We start from the raw sequence: 6,000 nt of genomic DNA, 5'->3' as shown, positions 1-6,000 counted from the left end.
GTGAGGTTGGCCCAGGATCGGACATTGTTTCGTTCTGCTGTGCATGGGGTCGCTATGAGTCGGTTCCGACTCGATGGCACCTGACAACAACAATAAGCAGAATGTTTCTGTGCCACCTACTGGCCTCTTGTTTTCACAGCTGCCTGAGAAATTTCAATATGCTCCTACTTTGTCTGTCTGCACCAATAACCAGTCTTTCTCTTCTTATTGTTTCCCCTCTTCTCTACCACATGTGTCTGTTTAGCAGCTTGTCCTAGTGAGAGTTAGTTCACGACTGGCCATGTTGACTTTGCAGATTTGGAGCAGGGTCTGCCCAGCCAGGTTATTGTGGATAGCTCTTCCAGAGGCTTTCAACCTTGGTTTCCACCTCTGAGCAGCTCAGACTGCCTGGAAAGTGGGAACTTCTCTGGGGGCATATGCTGGTGGAGACTGGCCTTGCTTCTGGTCACCAGGGGAACCAGAGAAGGGGAAAAAGAATCACAACTTTGTCTCTGTGAGCCACAGGCCTGTTTCTGCAATGCAAATATACTTTCTTGTCTCTAAAGCCACTCACAAGTTTTCAAGATGGCTATGGTGGACCTCATCAGCCATCACAGCTCTGAAGTCACCTTCTCTCTTGTTGCATCTGTTCAACTCTCTCTCCCAGTAAGTATTCAATCCATTTTCTATCCCTTCCACTGAAGCTCAGTGTTCCAGGACCATCCTCTGCATCTGTCTTACCCAGTGTTTCATATCCTTGCTGCAGAGTATCCCTGCAGCCTTTCTGCCTAGTCCACCATCTTGCCCCACTTCCCAAGTCAATTTCATTTCTTGGCTCTAGCTTCTGGAAGTTTAAGTTAACCGTGTTCTCTAAGTACAAGAAACAGGGCTACTAAGCAGTTTGGAGCCAGGTGAATGATGTTTAGTCCACACAGCCAGTCAGAGTAGTTGAAATCCTTATTTGAGATTGCATGGAAATACAGGACAGTCACTCTCAGTCTCTTCCTGTGCTACACTAGGCAGCCTTGTGGCAAGGATCTCTTCTGCATTGACAGAACTGAATTGGGATTTTATCTGTAGATCACTTTGGATAGTGTTGGCCTTTGCACAATGTTAAATCTTCTTATTCACTAGCATGGCATATCCTTCTACTTATGTCAGTCTCTCTTGATTTTTTGTAGTAGTGTTTTGTAGTTTTCTTTGTATAAGATTTCAGTTTCTCTGGATAGAATTCTCTATACGTTTTTCATCTTTTAGGTGGTTTTTGTAAGTAATCCACCACTCATTTGTCAATCTGTGGTACTGTGTGGCTTGTGTGTTGCTGTAGTGCTAGAATCTATGCCACTAGTTATTCAAATACCAGAAGGGTCACCAATGATGGACAGGTCACAACAGAGTTTCCAGACAGACTAGGAAGAAGAAAGAAGTAGTCTAGTTCTGTAAAAATTAGCCACTGAACAGTGGCAGAACACTGTCTGATATAGTGCCTGAAGATGATCTTCTAAGGTTGGAAGGTACTCAGAATGTGACTGGGGAAGAGCTACCTCCTTAAAGTACAGTTGAACAATGACATGGATTGTACAAAACAATCAATACCTTCATTTTCTGATATGGCATGACTTAAAATGAGAAGAATCAGCTATAAACATCCATTAATAATTGATACACGGAATGTACGAAGGGTGAATGTAGATATACTGGTGGTTGTCAAAATTGAAATACAACACATAAAGATAATTATTTGAGGCATTAGTGAGCTGAAATGGACTGGTATTGGACATTTTGAATAATGTTCAATTATTTTGTCCATAGTAGACAATAATGTAGTCTACTATGACAGGAATGATAAATTGGAGAGGAATGGCACCGCATTCATCATTAAAAAGAACATCTGGAAGTACAACTCTGCCAATAATAGGATAATATCCATATACCTACAAGGAAAATCTGTTAACATGGCTATTATTAAAATTTTTACACCAACTACTTATGCCCAAAATGAGGAAATTGGAGATTTTTACCAACTTCTGCAGTCTGAAACTGATCATGCATGGAATTAAGATGAATTGGTAAGTACCTGTGATTGAAATGCAAAAGTTGGAAACAGGAAGGATCAGCAGCTGAAAAATATGGCCTTGGCGATAGATTTGATGGATTTGAACTGCTGACCTTTTGGTTAACAGCCCAACACATAATGTAGAATAACTGATGGGGAAAGAAGAAATGGTGAAATGAAAGGACAGAAGATCTCAAGGGGCAGCTCAAGAAGACAAAGTACAATTATTAAAAAGAAATGTGCAAAGACCTGGAATTAGAAAACCAGAAGGAACTTGTACACATGGTATTTCTCAAGCTGAAAGAACTGAAGAAAAATTCAACTCTTGAGTATCAATACTTAATAATTTTGTGAGCAAAATGCTAAATTAGGCAGAAAACATCAAGAGAAGAAAGAAATACACAGTCATTGTACTTTTTACCAAAAAAGAATTGGTTGATGTTGAACCATTTCAGGAATCTAGAACCAATGGTATTGAAGGAAAAAGTCCATTGGAGAAAAGTCCAAGGCATTAGAGAAAAAAAAAGGTCCAGGAATTGACAGAATACCAATTGAAATATTTCAACAATAGATGCAATATAAGAAGTATTCACTTGTCTATGCCAAGAAATATGGAAGGCAGTTACCTGGTCAACTGACTGGAAGAGATCCATATTTATGTCCATTCAAAGGAAAGGTGACCCAGTGGATTGTGGGAATCATTGAACAATATCATTCATGTTACAAACAAGTAAAATTTTACTGAAGATAAAGCTTCTCCCATGGAACAGCTGGTAGTTTCAAACTGCTGCCTTAAGATTAGCAACCCAACCTGTAACCACTTTGTTACCAGAGCACAGGGCTGGCTGTGACCATTTGGTTTTAATTGGAAACTGTCTCTTTAAATTTCAAGGAGATCTGTGTGCATGCATGTTAGAACCCTCCAAGGGTGGGGCTGGGGTGTCCAGTAGCTCAGGCACCCTTATAGTCACTCGAATGGAGGTGTGCAGACAGCAAGGGACCAATACCAAATGAAAAGAATGTCCATACCTTTATTTCTGCGGTTCCGCCAGGCATCTGTGGCTGTTCAAATCCTTCCCCTGCTTGGTCTCACCCAAGATGGCAGCTCCTGGAGCAGCTGGGCATCCCAGACTAGAAAGCAATGGGTTTCTTGCTTGTGCCACAAATCCCCCCAGCTGTAAGCCTTCCAACCTTCTAAATATTCCTTTATATGTGGTTCAGAGTTCTGGGACCATCCCCTGAGGCTGTTTGTTTGGGTATTCTGTGTTGTTGCTGGTGGAGCTCTTTACAACACTTCCACCCGATCCACCATCTTGTTTGTTCTCCAAGTTATATATTTTTAAAAAGAACAAATATTGTATGATCCTATTTTTATGAAATAGCTAGACTAGAAAAATCCACCCAGGCAAAATTTTAGTGATTACTTAGGGTTAGAGAAAAGAGGAATGGGGAGTAAAAAAAGGAAAAAAAGAGTTTTACATGAGTCTCTTATTTAAAAAAAAAAAAAAAAAAATCCTTCAGATAAAGAGAATTATGCAAATCTCACATTCTTTGGACAAAGGATACCCCAGAGTCTTTTCCTACCATATACACAATAACTGTGTTTGATGCTACCTCTCACTGCTCCTTTTCCCTAGGTATCTTCAAACTTGGTATTGGCTTCAAGGCCTTATTTTTAAATTCCTCCTCCTCCTTCTCTTCCTCTTACCCATTTATTTTTGCCTTCTTATGAGTAGGAACTGACTCGACAGTAATGGAATTATTTATGTATGTATGTATGTATACTTTGGTATTTAATGTTTCAGACCTTCAAAAAAGTCTTGAGGATAAGTGAATGAAAACCATGTATCTACCAGACAATTTAAACAATAAAACATTGCATTGCCTTACAAATGGATTATCTCCTGCTGTCCTGGATTTATTGTTTATTGTTCTGAAGCATATCTTCATGCTCTTACATTACATGCATGGTGTTTTTGCATTTAAAAGTGTCCTTTTGCATTTAAAATTTTTATACAGAATTGATATTTTAGTCTGCATTTTTCGGTTATTATTATTTTTTCTCTCAAAGTTATATTTTTGAGATCGTCTATATCGATGCATGAAACTTTGTTTGGTTCTCACTGATAAGGTATTCCAATACTTGAATAGACTAGAATTTATTTCTCTAAGATGGACATTTAAGGAAGCCTGGTGCTATAATTGTTAAGCACTCACTTGCTCACAGAAATGTTGGCAGTTCAAATCACCTGTCACCTCTTGCAGGAGAATAACCTGGAGTTTTCTCCTGGTCACATGGGGTTGTTAAAAGTTGAAATTAACTCCATGACACCTGCTTTACATCAGCAGTAGCCACAGGCTGTGCAAAGTGGAACTGCTCCATAGCATTTTCAAGTTTTTAAGAGGCAGAATGCTAGGCCTGTCTCCTGACCTTCTGGGTGGATTTGAACTGCCAACCTTTTGTGGTCAAATGCTTAATGATTTACACTACACAGGGATTCCTCAACTTTATTGTTGTTAAGTGCCATTGAGTCAGTTTTGACTCACAGAGATCCTGTATAGGGTTTCCAAGGATTGGCTGGTGGATTGAACTGCCAAACTTATAGTTAGCAGTCAAGTGCTTATCCTACATCAGGACTCCAACTTCATTGTGGGGGGTGGTGGTGGTGTGCCGTGGAGTCAATATTGTTAAATTGTTCTCCAAAGTGGCTGTACCAATCTGTAGTCTCCCAAAACATTTTTTTTTTTACAGGTATAATTGATCTTGGACCATTGCCAACACTTGGAGTTGTCTGACTTTAAAATTTTTGCCAGTGTGGTTTTAATACAGAGGCTTCAAAAAGTTCATGGAAAATGGAATTAAAGAAAATGGAAGTTTTCCATGAACTTTTTGAAGCGCCCCCCATACTTTATCATGATATTAATTTACATGTTCCTGATAAACAATGACATTGAATATATTTTCATATGCTTGATTTCTTCTGGTTCTTTAGTATTTAGAGTTTTGTGATGACATCATTTTGCTAGAAGATGGGAAAATCTGTGAAGCTGGAACTCATAATGAATTAATACAGAAAAAAGGGCAGTATGCCCGACTCCTCCAGAAGATCCACGGGGAAGACACACAGGTGATTTCTAGCCCCCATTCCTCATTTCCCCTAGGGAAGGGTGTTACTGCATTCACAGTATGTACTTTTTCCCCAGAACGTGAAACAGGAGACAGGAAAGAAACAGGACACAGTAGAAGATCAAGCTTGGGATGCTACCTGGGAAGATCCTCTTAGCGACAAAACTGGTAACGGTGCTAAGAAACTGGGTGGGAATGTCCACGTGTTTGCCTGGGCCTTTCAGAGGTTTGGTATTTCTTTCTCAACCCAAGACCAGGCCATATCCCACAAGGTCTGGAATCAGATATTTGCAAACACGGGTGACAGATCCAAGTAGTAGAAGGCCAGGGAGTGGTGGTTAGGAGGCCTGAAGGGCCCAGTAAGTGGGTGATGCAAGAGGCTCAGCAGATGCTGTCAAGCAGAGGCAAGGCGGAGTGTTCTGAATAAAGCTGATTTAAGGCTTTGAAAGGTATGTGGATGTCCATTCATTGTACATTTGTTGAGATAAGATATTAGAGATCTTCTACATTGAAGATCAGAATGGAGTCCTGAATCCAGATGAGTTCATGGCCTTACCCTTTTCTGAGGCAAAGTAATAGAATGGAAAGGCATTAATTTTAAAGCCTAACAGTTCTGGATTTGAGTTCGAACTCTACTGCTTTCAAGGCTGTGTGATCTTGGCTAAGCAACTTAACCTCTCTGAACCCTCAATGGTTGTAATGAGGATTAAATGAGTTAAAGTATGGGCAGCCCTCAGCACAGTACCTGGCACATTGTATTGTCTCCAACCGAGTTCTTTAGGTACAAAGGTCTGAATTCTACTTTGGCTAATATAATCAGAAAAATAATTTGTGGTAT

General features: G+C 40.0%; 1 protein-coding gene across 1 annotated transcript in view; it reads left to right on the top strand.

The window, feature by feature from the left end:
• Positions 1 to 6,000, top strand: part of ABCC11 (ATP-binding cassette, sub-family C (CFTR/MRP), member 11) — a 97,522-nt gene that overhangs the window by 50,881 nt on the left and 40,641 nt on the right. The window contains exons 13-14 of the mRNA XM_006872578.1: positions 5,029 to 5,163; positions 5,240 to 5,393. Of these exons, the coding sequence (XP_006872640.1) occupies positions 5,029 to 5,163; positions 5,240 to 5,393 (289 nt within the window). The remainder of the gene's footprint in view (positions 1 to 5,028; positions 5,164 to 5,239; positions 5,394 to 6,000) is intronic.

The sequence above is a fragment of the Chrysochloris asiatica genome, unplaced genomic scaffold (assembly GCF_000296735.1).
Source record: "Chrysochloris asiatica unplaced genomic scaffold, ChrAsi1.0 scaffold00204, whole genome shotgun sequence".
Taxonomy (NCBI): Eukaryota; Metazoa; Chordata; class Mammalia; order Afrosoricida; family Chrysochloridae; genus Chrysochloris; species Chrysochloris asiatica.
Note: the sequence above shows the minus strand (reverse complement) of the source record. Positions and strands in the feature narration are given on the sequence as shown.